Raw genomic sequence first — 21,207 nt, 5'->3', positions numbered from 1 at the left:
GAAAGGAACAAACAGAAGAGTCATACTTCCCTGAAGAGGCAATTTTCCAAAAATTTATTCCTTACATAATTGATAGGCAGTTGTGCAGTTGAAACCACAGGCAGTTAAAGCACAAACATGGCAGAAATAGGCAAAATAAACTTAACTAAATGTAAATGATTTGATAAAGATTAAACTACTTAGTTACTACACCATGTAAATCCAGTTAAGTTTAACTCTGAAGCAAAAAGGGTTAACAAAGCATTACAAACGTGTTTTATACCACAAAATGTTTGCAATGAGGATGACTGTTAATCTACAACTCATCAACTTGCCCCTGGGACAGATCATCAGAAAAGATATATAGTGTTTGAAGTATTGAAACACAGATGATGCTTCTACAAAAATCTTGTTATGACAACTCTTCAGTATTGGGAGCCACCTCAAGAAAATTGAAGAAAAAGATGAAGTTGGGAGAAATAGGTGGCAAGAAATGTTAAATTTTCAATGATTAAATTATGATAGTACGTTAACTGGAAAAACTTGTTGCATTTTTTTTCAAAAATACACTTATGAAGTTGTCACTTGAGTTCCTCTGGTCTAATTCCATATATCCCTGTTATAATAGAACTTTTCTACATTATGTGGATCATTAATACGTTGGACATATCTGCTGTAAGAAGTCTGAAGGGCTTTACTCCTTAATACTTGTACTAAAACTGGACTGACGTACCAATGCATTTCTTTAAACGAATTGTTGCGTTTTTGTAATACTTCCATACTTCCTGCATCACGATTATTGTTGGTCAGCACCCCACCAAAATCATATGGACCTAAACAGGAAAATAAATATTTAAACAAGGTTTCACTTTACCTTCCATCATCCTGTTCCTAACTTAGTTGGATTGGTGAAACCACTCTTCATTGTCATTAAACTGTTTCTTTACCTTTTGATTATCACAACATTTTGAAAAAAAACATGCCTTCTTGATTCATGAGTTTAACGATTATAGAATTCATCACTTACTGTAGGAATACTGAACGATATTAACAAGTTTCAGCAGTTACTTCTCCAAATTGTAACATCCTACAGCCCTCAGATCTCGAGACTCCTCCACATTCCTGACGTTATTTACTTTATGTTGTCAGTTGTGTTTTAAATGTCAAGGTACTAAACTCTGGAATTCCCTTCATAAACCTCTCCAGCTCGCTGCCTCTCTCCTCATCCTTTAAGGAAAGCCTGAAAATATCAGTATCTGACCAAGCCTGTGGTTCTCTGTTCTGATAGCTCTACGTTTGTGAGGGTCAATTTTTTGTTTGATTATACTCTTCTTTAGCAACAGTGGAAAAAGCCTGTTCATTCATTAGAATCATAGAATCATTACAGTGCAGAAGCAGGCTGTTCAGCCCATCGAGTCCAAACCAACCCTTCGAACATGATGTCACCCAGACCCACCCCCATATCCTATCCCTGTATTCCTACATTTCCCATGGCCAATCCATGCACATCTTTGAACTATGGGAGGAAACCGGAACACCCAAAGGAAACCCATGTAGCTATGGGGAGGATGTGCAAACTCCACGCAGACAGTCGCCCTCTGGTCCTGTCAGGCAACAGTGCTAACCATGAATCTGAAATTCACAGCCTGTGAGGGTGGTAGAGATAGAAACCCGCATAAAATTTAAGTAGCATTTAGATGTCCACTTGTGTTGACCAGGGCACACAAGGCTATGGGCCAAAATAAAATAGGATTAGAGTAGAAAAGTTAGGCACTTGTTTGCAACTGGTGCAAACTCAATGGGCTGAAGGGCCTTTTCTGCGCTGTAGACCTCTGACTATTAATCTAAGCATAAACCATGATATTCTTTAAAACGTTTTCAACTATATATTTTATTTATAATCCTTCTATTTCACTGAACTCAGTGGAATTTAGTTTTTTCTAAACATATTTAAAGATAAAGTCACCATAGAGCTGCTCACTCATTAGAGAGAGAAGACTGATGGTGGTTTAACCTGTTGGACACCACGCCTCAGGTGAGGACACAGGTTAAGAAGGCGAGTCCTTCAAGGTGACCCCAGCCAGTGCAAAATTTGGACCCATAATGTTGGCAGCACTCTGCATTACAAACCAACTGACCACTCAACTGAGCTAGCCAAACACACACTAAACATATTAAGGAATTCTTCATTGTGCAGGAAGATGCTATTTTGCTACATAACTCTACTATCAGTTTAATAGTTATGAATAGTAGATATCTCAAAGAAGTACCTCGCCAGCATCACATATTCCTGATTGTAAAATCCAAAATAAGGTTTTCTTTCAGAGATAGTGGGAACTGCCGATGCTGGAGAGTCTGAGATAACAAGGTGTAGAGCTGGATGAACACAGCAGGCCAAGCAGCATCAGAGGAGCAGGAAAGCTGACGTTTAGGTCTACACTCTTCTTCAGAAATGGGGGAGGGGAAGGGGATTCTGAAATAAATAGGGAGCAAGGGGGAGGTGGATAAAAGATGGATAAAGGAGAAGATAGGTGGAGAGGAGACAGACAGGTCAAAGAGGTGGGGATGGAGCCAGTAAAGTTGACTGTAGATAGGGAGTTAAGGAGGGGATAGGTCAGTCCAGGGAGGATGGACAGGTCAAGGAGGCGGGATGAGGCTGGTGGGTAGAAGATGGGGGTGGGGCTTGAGGTGGGAGGAGTGGATAGGTGGGAGGAAGGACAGGTTAGGGAGGTGGGGACGAGCTGGGCTTGTTTTGGGATGCGGTCGGGGGCAGGGAGATTTTGAAGCTTGTGAAGTCCACATTGATACCATTGAGCTGCAGGGTTCCCAAGCGAAATATGAGGTGCTGTTCCTGCAACCTTCGGGTGGCATCGTTGTGGCAGTGGGGGCGGCCCAGAATGGACATGGAGGCGGACAAGGGAGTCACAGAGAGAGAGCGGTCCCTCCGGAAAGCAGATAAGGGTGGGGAGGGAAAAATGTCTTTGGTAGTGGGGTCAGATTGCAGATGGCGAAGTGCTGGAGGATGATGCGTTGGATCTGGAGGTTGGTGGGGTAGTACGTGAGGACGAGGGATATTCTGTTTTGGTTGTTATTGCGGCGAGGGGGTGAGGGATGAGTTGCAGGAAATGCGAGAGACACGGTCGAGGGCGTTTTCGACCACTGTGGAGGGGAAGTTGCGGTTCTTGAAAAACGAGGACATCTGGGACGTCCGGGAGTGGAATGCCTCATCTCGGGAGCAGATGCGGCAGAGGCAAAGGAATTGGGATTAGGGGATGGCATTTTTGCAGGAAGGTGGGTGAGACAAAGTGTATTCTAGGTAGCTGTGGGATTTGGTAGGCTTGAAATGGATATCGGTTTCCAGGTGGTTGCCAGAGATGGAAACAGAGAGGTCCAGGGAGGAGAGAGGTATCGGAGATGGTCCAGGTGAACTTAAGGTTGGAGTGGAAGGTGTTAGTGAAGTGTTCATCCACTTAACTCCCTTGTCTGCTCCACACTCCCCACCACCCTCGGCACTTTTCCCTGCAACCACAGGAAATGCTACACCTGCCTCTACACCTCCCCCCTCACCCCGATCCTAGGCCCTAAGAAGACCTTCCACATCAAAGAGATGTTCACCTGCACATCTACTCATGTGGTATACCATGTCCACTGTTCCCGATGTGGCCTCCTCAACATCGGGGAAACCAAGCGGAGGCTTGGGGACTGCTTTGTGGAACGCCTACGCTCGGTTCGCAACAAACGACTGCACCTCCCAGTCACAAACCATTTTAACTCCCCCTCCCACTCCTTGGCCGACATGTCCATTCTGGGCCTCCTGCAGTGCCGCAACGATGCCACCCGAAGGTTGCAGGAACAGCACCTCATATTTCACTTGGGAACCCTGCAGCCCAATGGTATCAATGTGGACTTCACAAGCTTCAAAATCTCCCTGCCCCCGTCCGCATCCCAAAACAAGCCCAGCTCGTCCCCACCTCCCTAACCTGTCCTTCCTCCCACCTATCCACTCCTCCCACCTCAAGCCCCACCCCCATCTCCTATCTACCAGCCTCATCCCGCCTCCTTGACCTGTCCATCCTCCTTGGACTGACCTATCCCCTCCTTAACTCCCTATCTACACTCACCTTTACTGGCTCCATCCCCGCCTCTTTGACCTGTCTGTCTGTCTCCTCTCCACCTATCTTCTCCTTTATCCATCTTCTATCCGCCTCCCCCTCGCTCCCTATTTATTTCAGAATCCCCTTCCCCTCCCCCATTTCTGAAGAAGGGACTAGACCCAAAACGTCAGCTGTCCTGCTCCTCTGATGCTGCTTGGCCTGCTGTGTTCATCCAGCTCTACACCTTGTTATCTCAGGTTTCCTCTTATTTGGATTTTCAAAACCTGCAGACCTAGGCACACAACTTGAACACTACTCTAAGCCTTACTGCCAATCACCCAATAAAACACTAGTGAATATAACTTTTACTCAAAGTTTCAGACTGTTCATTTGACATTGCTAGCCTATTTGCCAATAATACCACACAAGAAAGTCATGGACCTTTACACGTAGCATTATATCATGGCTATCCAGATCTGCCACCATTGTGAGAATCAACCTGCATTGAGCTAATGAACTCAGCAATTTGAGCTGTTGAGTTCAGTTTTAACAGTGCCATTATGCCCAAATATATCATGCAAACTTAAGAACACACCTTCGGACATATTTTCAATCCTGAAAATTGCCTGGTCAACCTCAGATGAAGGGTAAGATGTCTCAAAGGTTACAGCAACAGGTAAAGTTAAGTGCATCATGTTACAACTATGTAGTAGCAACATGAATGATGCTTGCCACGAAGGTTGTTGCATTTAAGCCAAAGAGACACTCTCCCTACCACATGAACAAGTAATATGGTATATGAAGTTGAGTGCTGGTGTGAAGATAGGTCTGCGGGTCAAACCTTCCAAAGAATAGTGGATACATTTGATAAATAATCCTGATTATGGAGACAATTACTTTGACAACCAATTTTAAATTGTTAGTTGAGCTTGCTGGAAGCTATGTATACAAATACACTTTGCAGATTGAAAGAACATGTGTGCACACTGCATCAGATTCAACTGAATAAAATAGGTGACAGCTTCTGTTTCATTTCTCAGGGCAATGACTTGACCAATTAGACTCCACATGCTGATTTAAAATTTTAAACTAAGCTTGACAATCAACTATTACTGATCATCTGTTACATCTTTTCATGGCAACGCATCTACCTGAGTCAAACTGTTAAAGAACCAGCACTCACTTCTAACAGTATAAATGATGTTTTCCATTTACATTGCTATTTCTTGCAAATTGTCCTAATGAGTACAAGACAAAATATGCCTTTTTCAGCAATATTCAACGTCCTCTTTTTGGACATACCCCTCCACGTCATAAAACTAGCTATGAAACACTAAGAAGGAAAAAAGTCCAAATTAAACATCTTAAACAATTTGGAAGAACTGTTATAATCTATGGGACTATTCAGTCAGCCTAAATTCCTAGCTTGGGATCTTGTGCAACAGTGTTGAGTTTAAAATTCACATAATTGAGTTTTCAATTTAGATGAAAGAGGAAATAGAAAGAAGAATTGTTTCTTTATTTCAGGGGATGTGAGCTTTGCTGGATTGGTCAGCATTTATTGTCTATCGCTAGTTATGCTTGAGAAGGTGGTGATGAGCTGTTTTCTAAAATCACTACAGTCTATTTAGCATATCTACCCCACAATACTGTTAGGATGGCAGTTTTTGGAGAGTCAAGGAAGGGGAATGTAGTTCCACATCAGATGTTGAGTGACTTGGAGGGGGGACTTGCAGAAGGTGGTGTTCCTATGTACCTGCTGCCCTTGTTCTTCTGATGGAAGTGTTCATGAATTTGGAATGTAATGGAGGGACTGAATGCCTTAGGATGTGGTGCCAATCAAGTGGGATGCTTTGTCCTGGATGGTATCAAGCTTTGAGTGTTGTTGGAGCTGTACTCATCCAGGCAACTGGAGAGAATTCCATCACAATCCTGACATGTATCTTGTAGTTGGTAGACAGGCTCCGAGGAGTCAGAAGTTGAGTTACTTGCTGTTTTTCCTAGCCTCTGACCTGCTGTTGTATTTTTATAGGGCTGTGACTATAAGTGAAGCGGGTACAGGAATCCAGGATATCTAACAGGTTTGAGATTCTTGCTCCCGTGTAGACAAGAGTAGGGGCTGTAGGGAGGATGAGCAAACTGACTGTAGCACTGTGGTACAGGGAGACATTCAAGAGGGGTAAGAAAAGAAATGTAGTTGTAACTGGGGATAATCAGGGGAATAACAACCGTTCTATGTGGCCAGAATTGAGAGTCTCAAAGGCAATGTTGTCTGCTTGGTGCCCGGGTTCAGGATATCTCGTCAGTGCTGCAGAGGAACTTGGAATGGGAGGATAAAGATCCAAGTGTTGTGGTCCATGTAGGTACCAACAATATAAGTATAAAGAGGAAAGATGTTCTGCTGAGGGAATATGAGCAGCTAAAGCAAAATTAAAAAGCAGAACTAAAAAGGTAACGATCTCCAGATTATTATCTGAGCTACAAACAATTTGGCAGAGGGTCAACAAGATTCAAGAGGTAAGCACATGGCTCAAAGACCGGTGTAGAAGAAACAGGTTTGAATTCACGGGATATTGGCATCAGTACTTGGGAAGGATGGAGCTGTTCCAACGGGACGGGCTCCACCTGAATCACACTGGGACCAGAGTCCTGGCAAATCGCAAATCTGGCCTGTGGATAGAGCTTTAAACTAAATAGTATGGTTAGTGAGTTTGATTGCATGGAAAATTATGGAAAGAGTTAGAGGGGCAGAATTCAGCAGAGATTATTAAACTTTACAGAACAAGTAATAGGACAGAGACTATGGAAAGGCTCAGGAATTTAACGAGAAGAGGGGCAGTCAATGGAGGACTGAGGATGTTGTAGTTAAATGCACGCAGTATACCAAACAAGGGAAATGAGCCTGTTGTGTAGATTGAAATTGACAGGCTGTGATTACCTCAGAGACGTGGCTACAGGGCTGGGAACTAAATTTATAAGGTATTTTTAGCAGGATAATTGAAGCCCTGGATCAGTGGACAAGCACAAGAGTGATAACACAGTAAACTGCAAGTTCATTGGTTGGTGATAGCTACTAACTTAACTATCTCATAGAGCCATAGAGACATACAGCACAGAAACAGACACTTCAGTCTAACTCATCCAAACCAACCAGATATTCAAAATATATCTAGTTCCATTTCCCAACATTTGGCCCATATCCCTCTAAACCCTTCCTAATCATACACCCATCCAGACACCTTTTAAATACTGTAATTGTACCAGTCTCCTCCATTTCCTCAAGCAACTCATTCCATACACGCACCACCCTCTGTGTGAAAATGTTGCCCCTTAGGTCCCTTTCCCCTCTCAGCTTAAACCTATTGCCCTCTAATTTTGGACTCCCCCACCCCAGGGAAATGATCTTATCTATTTACACTATCCATGGCCCTCATGATTTTATAAGGTCACCCCTCAGCCTCCAACATTCCAGGGAATTAGCCTCAGCCTATTCTGCCTCTCCCTATAGCTCAAACCCTCCAACCCTGGCAACATCCTTATAAATCTTTTCTGAACCCTTTCAAGTTTCACAATATCTTTCCTATAGCGGGGAGACCAGAATTACATGCTGTGTACCAAAAGTGGTCTAACCAATGTCGTGTACAGACATAACATGTCCCAACTGCTATACTCAATGCACTGATCAATACAGACAAGCATACCAATATCTATTATAGGTTACTTTTAGATTGAAGATAAATAGGGTGAAAACTTGTAGACTACAAAGTAAAGGACCAGTACGAAATTTTTAATAATCAAATTAAGAGCTAAGTAATTAAAATTGAGATGCCAGGCAGGCATTGTGTTGTAACTGCATGATGTGGGAGCTGGTGGACCCCATTGTGGTTGATAATGACCACATCTGTAGCAAGTGTTGGGTGCTTCAAGATGTCTGGCTCTGAGTTGATGAGCTCGAGTCTGTGCTTCGAACACTGTAACACGTCAGGGAGGGGGAAGAGTCAACTGGCTGCTGTGTTTCAGGAGGTAGTCACACCCCTTAAATTAACTATGTCAAATTTGGTAAGTGGTCAGGGACAGGAAGCTTTGATTATGAGCAAGGCAGACAGTGAGATCCAGGAGGTTGTGCTGATGGAGCCTCAGCCCTTGAGCTTGTCTAACAGGTTTGAGATTCTTCTTCCTTGTGTGGATGAGAGAGAGGCTTTATGGAGGGTGGGCAAGCTGACCATTTCATTGTGGTACAGTGACCCAATCAGGGGGTGGGGGGGAGCAGAAAAGAGAAAAGTAGTTGTAATTGGGGATAGTATAGTCAGGGGAATTGACACTGTTCTTTCGTGCCGCTAAAAAAAACTTACAACTATAAACTAAAAAGTGCAAATATAATTATAATTTTTTTGGTACTTCACACAAGTGGCCAGTCATCTTGTTTTAGAAGAAGCTCAACAACACACAACTAAACTCAAAATTTTCCTCACTCAAGTTTACAACTGCCACTTTTAAGTAATCCAAAGCAGCAGATCCTGACTTAATGTTCCCTCCTTCACAGTTATGGAGGTAAAGTGTACTAAGGTGGAACTTTATTGAATGGCAGAGCAGGCTTAAATAGCCAAATGGCACACTCCTACCCTGTTTCCACTGTTCTTTATAATTGCCCTGAATGAGACCTGCTCAAGGCAGGCAAAACCAAGCAGCTCACAGATCCATAATGTTCAGTATTGCAGCAGACAGAAAACATTAAATGAAGCCTAAATTTTGGTATTCATAGAATAGAGTTCTTCTTTAGATGGAAAATGAGTTAGCTGATTCTGAGACTAGGGTCCTAAATCTTAAGGGAAACTACAGTGGTATGAGGCATAAGTTGGCTATGATAGACTAGGAAATTTTACTGAAAGGAATTAGTGGAAAGGCAATGGCAAACATTCAAGTAGTGAATGGGTGAACTACAAAAAAAAAAAATTCCTGTTTGGCACAAAAGTGCAAAGAGAACAGTGGCCAAACCATGGCTTATGAGGGAGGTTAAAGATCGCATTTATTGCAAAAAGGAGGCATACAAATTGGTAAGAAAAACCAACAGACCCGAGGATGGAACAGTTCAGACGTCAGCAAAGGACGATTTTGGGATTAATTAAGAACGGGAAAATAGAGCATGAGAGTAAGCTTGTAGGGAACATAACTGACTGTAAAAGTTTCTAAAGGAATTTGAAGAGAAATAGATTGATGAAAACTAATGGATGTCCCTTACAGATAGAAACAGGGGAATTTATATTGAGAAACAAAGAAATGGCCAACAAACTAAATTCATACTTCACTTCAGTCTTCACAAAAGGGGACACGAATATTGCACCAGAAATTATGGGTAACACAGGGTTTTGTGAGAGGAAGGAACTGAAACAAATCTGTATTCGTCAAGAAATGGTGTTGGGGAAAATGATAGGATTAAAGGTCGATAAATTCGCAGGGCCTGATAATCTACATCCTAGAGTACTGACGGAAGTGGCCTAAAAATAGTGATGCACTGGGGGTCATCTTCCAAGATTCCTTAGAATCTGGAACAGTTCCTATTGATTGGGCAGTAGCTAATGTAACCGCACTATTTAAAAATAGAGATAGAGAAAAAAACAGAGCATGATAGACCAGTCAATCTGACGTTGGAACTGGGTAAGATGCCACAGTCAATTAACAAGGATTTTATACGAGAACACTTAGAAAACATTGGTAGAATCAGACACAGTCAGCACAGATTTACAAAACAGAAATCATGCTTGCCAAATCTTCTGCAATTTTTTGAAGATTAACTAGTGGAGTTGAAAGGGGAAGCCAGTGGATGTGGTTTATTTGGACTTTCAGAAGGCTTTCGACAAAGTGCCATCTAAGAGATTAATGTATAAAATTAAAGCATATGGGATTGGGATAGTGTATTGAGTTGGACAGAAAACTGGTTCACAGACAGAAAACAATGGAGTACAAATAAATGGGTCTTTTTCTGAATGGCAGGCACCATCTTGTGGGGTACTTCAGGGATCGGAATGAACTATTCATGGTTTATGTTAATGATTTAGATGAAGTTACTAAACATAATATCACAAAATTTGCCACAAAAATGGGTGGATGAGCCGCAAGGAGGATGCAAAGATGTTGCAGTGTGGTTTGGATAGGCTGAGTGAATGGGAAAATGCAAGGCAAATGCAGGAACAAAAATAGGAAGGCAGATTATTTTTTAATGGCTATAAATTGAGAGGGGAATGTTCAACGAGACTTGGGAGTCCTCACGTGTCAGTCACTGAAATTACGTGTGCAGGTGCAGCAGGCAGTAAAGAAGACAAATTATATGCTGGCCGTCATAGTGAAAGGATTCAAGTACAGAAGCAAGGATGTTTTGCTGTAATTATACAGTGCATTGGTGAGGCCACAACTGAAATAGTGTGTGCAGTTTTGGACTCTTTCTAAGAAAGGATGTTCTTGCTAGGTTTACGAAATTGATTCCTGGGATGGCAGGTCTGGCATACGAAGACAGATTGAAAACAATCTTAACAGACTCATTGGAGTTAAGGAGGGTGGGGAAATCTCACAGAAACTTACAAAAATTCTAAAAAAAACTAGACAAGTTAGATGGAGGAAAGGTGCTCCGATTGGTGGGAGAGTGCAGAGTCAGAATTATATTTTAAGGATAAGGGATAAACCTTTCAGGACTGGTATGAGGAGAAATTTCTTCACCCAGAGAGTGGGGACCCTGTGGAATTCACTACCACAGAAAGTGGGTGCGGCCAAAATATTATGCGTTTTCAAAAGGAGGTAGATATAGCTCTTTTGACTAAAGGATCAAAGGACAGAGAGCTAAAGCTAGGGTATCGAGCTCAATGATCAGCCACATTTGTACTGAATGGCAGAGCAGGCTCAAAGGGTCAAATGGCCTACTCCTGCTACAATCTTCTATATTTCTATGCAAAGAGTTTATAACAGTAACTGCTTTTGAGAAATTATCAATATTATCATTAGGAGTTGTGAAACTGAAGTAACTATATTGAAGGTAAAACCAATAGACTTTGCAACTCCTCCTACACCAGCATGAAAGGCAGCCCAAAAATAGTGGTTAGCTGGCAGTGCTAATCTAAAACACATTAAGGGATCTAAACTCACATCTCAAGGCCACTTAGCTTCTCATCAATCACGAAGACCATTCATTTACAGATACAATTATTTTTGTTGGTTTAACATTTAATGAACATTAACATTAGTGACATTTTACAATGTTCAGCATGCTGAGAAAATTTAATTTGCTAGACAGATATTTGAATGACATATAATTTCCTTTCATCAACCAGAATTTGGCTTTAAAATATAACCTAATTTTTTTTTCTTTAGAACTAGTTAACGACTTAGATAATTCCAGATGGTCCTTAGTGAAATAAAATAAATCACAAAAGAATTACTGTTCTTCCAGAAATCTGAGGGAAAAAATCTAGGCTGACATTTCAGTCCAATGCTGTGGTACCACTACGCTGCTTGAGGTGCCATTGTTTGAGACATTTAATCAAGGTCACACCTGCCTTCTTTGAGTCCTTGAAATATTCTTCCCCCAACATCAGTAAAATGGATTATCGAGTTTCACTGCTACTTGTGGAGCCTAGTTGTGCAGAAATTGGCTGCTGGAACACCCAAAATATAATTTCAATTCTATATCATTGCCTGTGAAGCACTTTAGAGCCAAATTTGACAGAAAATAAGCAGCCTTAATACAAACTACAAAGAGTAAGCAGTGACAGATTTTAGATAAAGGCCGCAGCAAAAAATTGTGAAAAGCAATATAGAAGTACTGAATCAACTAAAAACAACACGAATTAGTATACCAGAATGAGAATTTAACTCTAAGGATCATAAGGAATGTTTAAATTTGGTTGGTCAATTTGGTCACCAGCAGCGATCATCATTTAACCTGTTAAAACTGACATTTTGTAGTATAAAGCAGCAAACCTGCATTCTCCTGTGGTTTTGCTATTTGCTTTTATTTATCCAAGTAAGTACACATCTGAGACAATACCTTTGATACTGGCATTACTTCAACAGTTGGACAGCTGACAAAAGCCTCAAGTTAGACACACATTCTCTAGTAACAGATTACTGACAAGAAAACCTCTATTTCCATAGACTAAATTATATTTTTAAAGACACAGCCTTTTACAATTATTCTTTTAAACTAAAAACACTAGCACACGTTAAGCCTTTGTAGGTACTGGATCCTTATCCAATGTTTGTACTCCCCAGGCTAGTTGTATTAGGAAATTACAGCACTGGAACAGGTTAGTAACAGCAATGTTGAAGTACTGGTCACTGAATGACAAGATTCAAAGCTCAAATCTCACTTCTCGACTGCTGGTCACAACAGAAAAAAAAACTTGCAAAATGTCCTGATGAGACATGTCAAAAATAAACTTGAACTAACAATTAAAATTGCAACAAAATAACTGTTAGATTAATGCGAGAATTCTATTCATGTTTCATAAAAGATTATATAGGTTAAATTATGAAAACATGCCAAATTTCAAGAGGGCAGCACAATGAGCGCTGTAAATGGTCACAGTACACTATGATTTAACAGAGGTAAAGCAATCCCAAAATTTCTAATCCAAATATCTATCTAAAGATTACTGATGGAAATAAACACATGAATTTTCGAGTGGGCAGAATCAAGACATAGAGTCATACAGCATGGAAACAGACCCTTCAGTCCAACCTGTCCATGGCGAACATAATCCCAAACTAAACTAGTCACACCTGCCTGCTGCTGGCCCATATCCCTCCAAACCCTTCCTATTCATGTATCTATCCAAATGTCTTTTAAACTTTGGAACTATACCCTCTATTGGTGAAAAACATGACACTGTCAAGATTTATACAGAACAAAGAGCTAACATGAGGCTGAGGGGTGACCTCATAAAGGTTTATAAAATCATGAGGGGCATGGATAGAGTAAATAGACAAGGTCTTTCCCTCAGGTGAGGGAGTCCAAAACTACATTTAAGGTTAGAGGGGCAAGATTTAAAAGGGGCTTAAGGGGCAACTTTTTCATACAGAGGGTGGTGCGTGTATGGAATGAGCTGCCGGAGAAAGTGGCGGAGGCTGGTACAATTACAACATTTAAAAGGCATCTGGATGTGTATATAAATAGGAAGGGTTTAGAAGGGATATGGGCCAAATGCTGGCAAATGGGACTAGAATTATTCCGGATATCTGGTCAGCATGGATGAGTTAGACTGAAGTGTCTGTTTCCATGTTGTACAGTTCTATGACTATGCCACCAGAAAGCCTCTATAACCTGACGAATCAGTGCAAACTAAGAATACAATATCTTCAAGAGACAACGGAAGGAAACCTAATTTAAATTATTATTAATATACTTAAATTCTTCCGTAGCCTTGCCCCTTTCTCTGTAGCATAACTTTCTCCAGCCCTGTAATCTCTGTGATCACTGCACTCCTCCAATTTTGGTCTGATGGACATGCCCAATTTCCTAACTTCTATAATTTGCTTCCTAAATCTGTCCAACTTTCTAGGTCCCTCCTTCAAGGTAATCCTCAAAACAAACCACTTTGAGTACTCTTTTGGTCATATATCCTAATATTGTTTCATGTGGTTCAATGTCAAATTTTGTTTGGAATTACTTCTGTCAAACACCTTGAAATATTTTGTCAAGCACTATATTCATTAGCTCTCTGAAGTATGGCATCAATCCTGACGACTTGAAGAAGGCTCATGTTATACTAAGATAGAAAAAGGCAATCAAGTTAGAAATAGTAAATAATAGGCTGAGTTTGGCCAGTGATACAAGTTGTAGAAAAAACAACAAGGAGTATATGCCAAACAAAAATAGAGATAGCTGGAGAAACTCAGCAGATTTGACAGCATATGTGGAGAGAAAGCAGAGTCAATGTATCAAGTCCAGAGACTTTTCTTCAGCCCCACACAGAACATCAGTCAAGTTCAGAGATAGAGAAGCCTCAGAAAAATTCAGAAGCGTTAAACTGATCTTTTGCAGATTTCCAGTGGCAGTTATTCTGTCCATCATGCCTGCACCAGCTCTAATACCTAATGCTCAGCTCCTGCCTTTTCCCCATTTCCCTGCACACCATCTTTGTCCAAAATCCTCCAATACCCTCTTGAATGCCCTGAATGAATCTGCATTCACATTTCCAGGCAGTGCATTCCATGCCCTAACGACTCGCTGTGTGAAAAAAAAATTCTCATCACCCTTGCTTCATTTGCACATCACTTTAAATCTATGCCCTTTCAATCTTCTCTTTTACGAGCAAGAACAGCTACTCCCTATCTACTCAATGCAGCCCATTCATCATTTTGAAAACCTGTCAAATATCCTCTTAGCCTTTTTCTCTCCAAGGAGATTAGTCCAAACTTCTTTGATCTATCCTCATAATTGAAGTTTATCATTCCTGGAACCATTCTTATAAATCACTTCTGCACTTTCTCAATTTATTCACATCAATGTATTTTATCTTATAAAAAGATTATCTACAATATGGTGGTCAATTCTGTTAATAGTCATGTGGCGTATCTCAGGAGCCCCACTCTGGCAATGACAGCTTCTGCTATATTTACTGCAGGAGAGGTCAGTGGGCTGAGAAGGTAGATCATTGACAAGCTTTGCTTTTTCTGGTCTCTCTTTTCAGCCAGTTAAGCTTTTAGTTTCTGCTCAGCTACTCCAATGCTTTCAACCAGCAGCCTCCAAAGATCACTGTTGCTCATGACTACGTCTGACACCTTCTTATCTCACTTGCAGCTGTCCTTGTGGTAAAGGTATGAACACTTGGGAAGTCGTGACCCAATGGGCAATTTGCTACACAGATGGTGTTTGGGTTTACATACATCATCCATCCAATGAACATGCTGAGCCAACACGGATATCTTTTACTCAGCAATTAATGTATACAGGTGGAACTAGCATACTCCAGTATAGCTGAGTTTGTGGTCTTATCCTGCCAAGAAAAGCAGACAATGCATTTCAATGAAGGTAGCACCTGTGTAGCATATACCGTCCTGGGTTCAACATTGTAAAGGTGTGCTTAATAGACTCGTGGTTTGTGTTCTCAGTCAGGGTATGGTTATTCCGCACTGTCTTGCTCAACTTGGAGATAACAGCTGCAGCTTTTGCTACAAATGTGTTGGTTTTAGTACCAAATATATGATTTTATGATTCTAAATGACAGATAGTTTCAATTATCTAAATCAGCAATCAACAGTCTCCAGCTTTAAACTGCCGAAGATGAAAGATGATGGTCGGGAAACATCCTGGATTATGACATCTGTCTTCCTGATGTGTATGGTCAAACTAAACTCTTTACAGACACAAGAGAATCTGTCCATTTATTCCTGAAGACATTACTCAGGAAGGAATGATTGTATGACAACATCAGGGTAGCGCAATTCTCTGATAAGGAGTTGGTATGCCTTTGTCTTGGATCTCAGGCATGCAAGGGTGAACAGCTTTCCATCAGTTCTGGTATAGAAGAAGACACCCTCTACAACAGGAGGCAAAGATAACAATATGCCGAAGAATATCCATGCAAAATATAACTCTGTTTGACTCCAGTACAGATCTCAAAGTTCCCCATCGTAGCCTGATACTACCAAATACATGGGAAAAAAAGATCACAATGAGCATCTTTGTTGTAGGCCCTGCTGCGGTTGTTTTGAACAGTGACTTATTTGCAAGGATGCTGGTTTTACCTGGTTCAATTGGAGGAACACATGCTAAGCAGCGTTCCCTCTAAAATTCTTGCTACGCACAGGCATCAGAGGCCTGCACAGCCAATATTGATTTAGCCTGCTAATGCCAATTGCCATGCAAGAATATTGGAATGGCTGCACGTGCATGCAAGCCATGCAACTTAGAAGGGAACGCTGCTGCTAAGAACAAATAGAGCTCATTGTGAAACCTATGTGATCACTTGAAGCAGTGACTGAAGGAATATTAAGATTGTAATTCCTGAGGAAGTGGTGTCTGCAAGACTTCAGAGACAGTCATACATTATTAGTGATTTGACCATACATGCCAGAACATTTAAACATCAGTCTCTAAAACTTTATCCTTTTACGTTCAAGAATAACCCATTGGTGAAAACGTATTTTCTTTCAGAAAGCTTCTCTCCGCAGAGAATTTTTTTTACATTTTCCCTAACAAGTGTATATGTGTAGGCATTCATGTCATTAGATTTGCTGAACTCCAACTTAATAAACTGGTTTTCTGTGGCATCTAGAGCTTCCTGGTGACAATGTTATACCTAATGGAAACCTCAAGTTAGTGTCACACCCACTCCAACTATTTACTACAATTGCTGATGACCTTTGTTTCCAAAGCAGCCATTTTCTTTGCGGATGTACCTGTTGTCTGTTTTATCCCTTCACTCATGCCCCTGGCATTCTCTGTGTCAGGGGACATCTGGAGGTTTTGGCAGAGTTGTAACAGTAATCATTGGTGCACCATCTAGTAATTGATAGACTTTATGGTGAGCGGCTCTTAGTATATTCAGAGTTTTGTTGCTCAGATTTGTCGTGGTTAATGAAAACAGATCACTTGGCTTCAATGACAGGTTTTGTTACAATGATGTTAATCTCAAACCAATCAACAATTTTTGCTCTTTCTTTCCATTCGTTGAGAATATGGTATTGTGTATTATGTGTCTTAAATGTCCCATTTTGCTTCTTCACTCTGTATGGAATACTCTAAATGCCAATTCAATCAAGTGACAAAACAATTGTTTTTCATTTGGGCAAACAGAAAAACAGGCATTGATACGAGAGTAGCATTTCTGCTTTCAATGGAAAGAACTTCAAGAGTTGCACTCTCACCCTAGTCCACACAAGTGATCTTCATCATCGTCATGTGTTGAAAATGCTTTTCAATCAGCCTTAACTGATATGGATCAGATTCAGGTGAAACCAATGCCCTGATCCTGAACAGCTCCTGAATGTCTCCTTGTTGCATGTTTGTTCTGAAAGGAGGTACTTGTTACACAGCTCATGGAAGCAGTAAAGCTCACAAAGTCTCTGTCCACACTCATTTTCTTTCACAGACTATGTGTCTTAAGAAAAGGGGGGCCATGACTCAAGGTCCACATCCACTTCTCTGTTGAAGTCCCTCAATAGGTTCAAGATGATTTGGGTAATCTGCTGATATCAAAGTCAAACTCCTCATAGAATTTGATCTTTCACCTATCCAATGAAGCATAGTTATGTATGGAGATTAACTACCCTTACCTGAAGTTGAGATGTAGATGGAAAGAAAACATTCTGAACCACGTGGGGGTTTCTGTCAATAAGAGTGGGGAGTTCCTCATAGTGAAGCTGCACATTTTTCATGGTTTCCTTAGAACTCTTCTCCTGATAGATGAATGGGTAATGTTTTTTTTTTCTTTCAGTGATCCACTGAGCCTGGTTTCTTGTAGGAATGCTATGTCAATGTTCAACCTGGCAAGTTCCACGTCAATCACAGCTGTCTTTTGCACATTACTGACCAACTGCAAGTCACCTGTCATTCCCTTACACATCACCCTGATGTCCAGTTTATTCCACCTGGTTCAAAGAATTCCATCCACTTGCTAAGCAGATTTTTGAAGCACCCACTGAGCAGATGTACCACAGCATGTCAGCACCTTACTAGTCAAAAGCTGCATGACTTGAGGTGCGAGATGGCTAACCAATAAGACATAATTATCTCTCCCAGCAGAGACAGCCTATTCTCTACACTAATCAAGCTGGGCTTATCACTATAATTGTTGTCACCCATGTTATGCTAATGGTTTGCAGTAAAGCTTTTAATGTTCCCTCCATGAGACCTCTCTGGAGGCCCTAGGCTGGCAAAAGGTCAGTATATCCCTCTCGACATTCCCAATTTAGTCCAAAGCACTATATTTGGCACCAGCTTGACTGTTGCAATTGTTTGGAAGATAATATATTTAGATACCAGTCAGCCTTTGCATTCCACCCAGATTTTCTTCCCTCCCTCCAACTCCAAAACAAAGAGAAAGGCTTACCATTGGAGAAACTGTATCAGTCGCAAGAGTCTCCCTCATTTTTCTCCTTTCTCATATTGGTGCTAGCCAGTGGTGACGGCTAAAACTTAGAAAAAAACTAGCACACAAAACTGGAAAGTATGCTAATTCTCTTCACCTCGACAACAGCTGTAACATATCAACCTGCTAACAGTAAAATAATGCTATGTATAAAAAGACTCCACTGCAATGATAGACTCAGGGAGCTCTTACTCTATGAAACAAAAGTCTCAAGGAAGATTCAATTAAGAAAGGACAACAAACGGTGTCTTACAAATACAAAAAGTTCAAGAAAAGGAAAATCTAGAAAATTCAACATGTAAATAAACTTCAACTCAAAAGGGCACAGAAATAAATAAATTACAAATTCCCAACTGTCTCATGGAAAAGGTTATATTCTTGGAATCACTAATGGATAAAGTAGCTTCATCATTTATACAAATCAGGCAATGACCATCTCCAACAGGAGAAAATCTAACAATCTCTTTTAATAGCACTACAGTTGCTGAATCCAACAGCACCAACATCCTGCGGGGTCACTGCTGACCATAAACTGAACTCACCCAGAGATTTAACCACTGTCACTACAAGGCAGGTCAGAGGTTAAGTGTTCTGCAGCGACTAACTTAATTCCTGAAATCTCAAATTGTCCATTATCTACAAGTGTCAAGGAAGGATTGCATGGGATTACTTCCACTCGTCTAGAGGAATGCAGTGCTAACAACTCTGAAGAAGCTCAACAACACTTTTTTACACAGAGAGTGGCTTGTGTGTGGAATGAACTTCCAAAGGAAGTGTGGATGTAGGTACAGTTACAACATTTAAAAGACATTTGGATAAGTATATGAATAGGAAAGGTTTGGAGAGAAATGGACCAAACACAGGAAAGAGAGACTAGTTTAGTTAGGGAACGTGGTCGAAATGGACTAATTGGACCAAAGGGTGTGTTTCCATGCTGTATGACTCCATGAACATCTAGGAAAAAGGAATCTGTTTAAATCAAGGCCTCATTCACCATCTTAAACATTCACTCTATCCACCACTGACATACAGTGGCAGTAGCATGCACCATTTAGAAGATGCGCTCCTGCAACTCACCAAGCCTTTTTCAACAGCATTTTCCAAACCCTTGACTTCTACCATCTTGGTAGATGTTTGGTAATACCATAACCTGTAAGTTCCACACCAAGCCATGCATTACATCACTGGATCAAAGTCCTGAAATGGTTTGCAGCAGTGCAAGAACCTGGCTCAGCACTGTTAGAACCCTTGCTGATTTTTAATTTTTAGCATCTTTAAAAACAAGACGAACACAAACAAACTGTTATTTGTTTTTGAGGCCAGTCCTGGAAGTTAATTGCAGGTTGGTTCTTGTTCAAAGTGCTTTATTGACTTTGGCTCCTCAGAAACTACAGGATTCTATCTCCTGGCACTGCTGTCTTCAGAAACTCAGCAAGATGCGTGCGCCTTTGAAATTACGGATTGTGGAGATTGTCATCTCATTTATTTCTTTGTCATTTTGATTTGTTCCTTAAATGTTTGTCTGTCTATCTTTGAGAGAGTGGTGGCTAGAATTGAACAAGATTAGGGTAAAATCTTGATATCAATGATATTACCACATTGTTAATTTTGTTCTGCTAAAGCTACTGTATTACTAATAAACTGTTAAATCTCTAGCCTAAGTTATAAACCTGTTGTCTGGTATTGGTTATATACAAAGTCTGGTACTGGTTATTCAAGAAGTCTGCTTAAGAATCACAGGGGTCAATTTTGAAGGTCACCGAATGTTTCAAATTTTAATGTGAGAGAGTACAGGGATAGGGAGGCTGATTTGATTTGCCTGTTCGTCTTTGTGTCGTAACAGCACCACCTCCACATGGACAATAATGGATGGACAATAAATGTCAACTTGTCAGCAAAGCCCAAGACCCATGAACAAATAAAAACAAACTTTGAAATTGGACATGAAAAATATTGATTTGAAACAAACCTTCCACAGTTCCTTCCTGCAAACTGGTGAGGCAGATTGTTTTGGACTCAATTCTTGCCTAACAAAAACTGGAAGCATTCTTTTACTATACCTTCATAATCACAACGGCCTGTAGGAAACACACCAGTAGCTGATAGATAGACCAGGAGGACGCTATTTCCAGGCAGCTCCTGAAAATGAAAATAGAAATATCACTGAAATTTCATGCCGTATTATTTTCTTTAGAACTCATTCTTTTCCTTTTTAATAAAAGTACCAATGAAGCTTTAAAAAATTAAAACTAATAGCCTGGCATCTGCTGCTTTTCTGCAGCAGTACACATGCACGTAAGAACTACAAGCAGGAGTAGGCAATTCAGCCCCTCGAGCCTGCTCTGCAATTCAGAATGATCATGGCTGATCCCACCTCACCCTCTACTTTCCTGCCTGTTCCCCATTACCCTTCAATCCATTACTATTTAAAAATCTGTCTATCTCCTCCTTAAATTTATTCAGTGTCCTAGCATCCACTACATTCTGGGGTAGTGAATTCCACAGATCCATGATGCTTTGAGAGAAGTAATCTCTTCTCATCTGAGTAATCTCTTCTTCGTAAGGACAAATCCCTCAACTCTGGAACCTCTGAACTGCATCCAACACCACATCCCTCCTCAAGTACAAACTATTTAAATGGCTATATCCTTAGATTTTAAGAAAAAGACTTGCTTTTCTGAATAATTAATTAACTAGGTGATTTGAATCAGAAGCATTCAAGCTTTTTGCTTTGTGAGCCTCTTGACTGTATTACATGCAACTTCAAGAGCAATAAGGTTACCTTCAAGTTCCCATTAATTTGTATTCCTAAAGTTGATGACATTAGCAGATCTTGGGTGTTGTGATACAGTATTTAATCACCAAAGAGATAACAGTTCTAAGAATAGCTCTTTCTACATCTCCAAGCCCACAAAATCTCAAAAGAACAAATCAACATTTGCAAAATAAACGCAAAGGGGATTGACTTGCCTAAACTTCCATGTTGGATCTATCACTGATGATCTTTCATTTATAACCCCTAGTTCTGGATAACTGAAAATGAAAACATCCCC

At 40.7% G+C, this 21,207-nt stretch overlaps 1 protein-coding gene across 1 annotated transcript in view; it reads right to left on the bottom strand.

Moving 5' to 3' along the window:
• LOC125486346 (protein SCAI-like) overlaps positions 1-21,207 on the bottom strand; it is a 41,884-nt gene that overhangs the window by 17,537 nt on the left and 3,140 nt on the right. Inside the window, exons 3-4 of the mRNA XM_048613378.1 lie at positions 20,215-20,293; positions 713-812 (exon numbers count right to left, since the gene is read on the bottom strand). Coding sequence (XP_048469335.1) covers positions 713-812; positions 20,215-20,293 — 179 coding nt within the window. The remainder of the gene's footprint in view (positions 1-712; positions 813-20,214; positions 20,294-21,207) is intronic.

The sequence above is a fragment of the Rhincodon typus genome, chromosome 28 (genome assembly GCF_021869965.1).
Source record: "Rhincodon typus isolate 14 chromosome 28, sRhiTyp1.1, whole genome shotgun sequence".
Lineage (NCBI taxonomy): Eukaryota > Metazoa > Chordata > Chondrichthyes > Orectolobiformes > Rhincodontidae > Rhincodon > Rhincodon typus.
Note: the sequence above shows the minus strand (reverse complement) of the source record. Positions and strands in the feature narration are given on the sequence as shown.